The 1,074-nt window shown below is 39.0% G+C and overlaps 1 protein-coding gene across 1 annotated transcript in view; it reads left to right on the top strand.

Annotated features, from left to right (window-relative positions):
- LOC107711371 (dedicator of cytokinesis protein 1-like) overlaps positions 1 to 872 on the top strand; it is a 275,068-nt gene extending 274,196 nt beyond the window's left edge. Inside the window, exon 52 of the mRNA XM_016516364.1 lies at positions 324 to 872. Within this exon, the coding sequence (XP_016371850.1) occupies positions 324 to 419 (96 nt within the window). The 3' untranslated portion in view covers positions 420 to 872. The remainder of the gene's footprint in view (positions 1 to 323) is intronic.
- Positions 873 to 1,074: the final 202 nt, after the last annotated feature.

The raw sequence follows: 1,074 nt of genomic DNA, 5'->3' as shown, positions 1-1,074 counted from the left end.
GATGTATAAATCTCAATTTCGAAAAATTGACTCTTATGACTGGTTTTGTGGTCCAGGGTCACATATATCAAAAGGAACAATATAAATATTATAAATATATTTTATTTATTTATAATATTAATTAAAATATATTGATTCATTCATTCTGTTGCTTTCATATATCATTCATATGAAGAGACCAGATCATCACAGAGACTTGACTTTAGTAATGTAACGTGGAGTTTAGCATGGACAAGCAGCACCATTTGATCTCATGTAATGAAGAATTAATGCTTCACTCGAGTGTTTTAAAAACTCCATCTCTCTTTTCCGCATTTTTCCAGCACCTTCCACCTCCGTTACCCAGCAAGACCCCTCCTCCTCCCCCTCCAAAGACCACTCGCAAGCAGACCTCCATCGACTCGGGAATCGTCCAATAAGCCAGCAGACGGCATCGTCAAACGGAGACATCCGCATCGGCCCTCTTCCAACGATTTTCCGTCAACATCCCTGACAGTATGGCATGATGAATACCTCACCTCAGCCCCGCTCATAACGGCTGATTATTGTCCACTGCCGGATCAGCGCTCGGAGCCTGCACCCCAGTGACAATACAAGCTCAGAGACGCAGTCTATTTCACATCACTCCAGGCGTCAGACCACAGCACATATAGATGCTGGAGTCAGGGAATTCTGGGTATTTTTGGCAGATGGTGCATGTTTGACTAAAACTCCACTTTAGGCAGGAATGCGCTTTTTATGCACATTATCGTTGAGACGCGTGACCAATTCAAACCACTTCGGTGTCGCATAATCAAAGTTTCCTCTTTCTCTCATTTTTACATGCTATTTTTATCCTCAATATATACACATTTATGTACAGAGGTTTGTATATATGATTTTATTTGATTGTTTTCTTGAAAGTAAATTTTGTCCTTTTTTTGTATTCGCAGTTTATAAAAATTGGCATTTTTATCCAAAAAGGGCTTGGTTTTCTAATAAGAGGGACAGTAAAGGTATTCTTACATGTATCTTTTATTGAATGTGTGGTGTTGTTTGTTCTCAATTGGAGTAAAAACAACTAAAAGTCATTGT

This window comes from Sinocyclocheilus rhinocerous, unplaced genomic scaffold (assembly GCF_001515625.1).
Source record: "Sinocyclocheilus rhinocerous isolate Xijiao unplaced genomic scaffold, SAMN03320098_v1.1 scaffold402, whole genome shotgun sequence".
In the NCBI taxonomy this organism is placed as follows: Eukaryota; Metazoa; Chordata; class Actinopteri; order Cypriniformes; family Cyprinidae; genus Sinocyclocheilus; species Sinocyclocheilus rhinocerous.
This window is presented reverse-complemented; position numbering and strand designations above follow the sequence as displayed.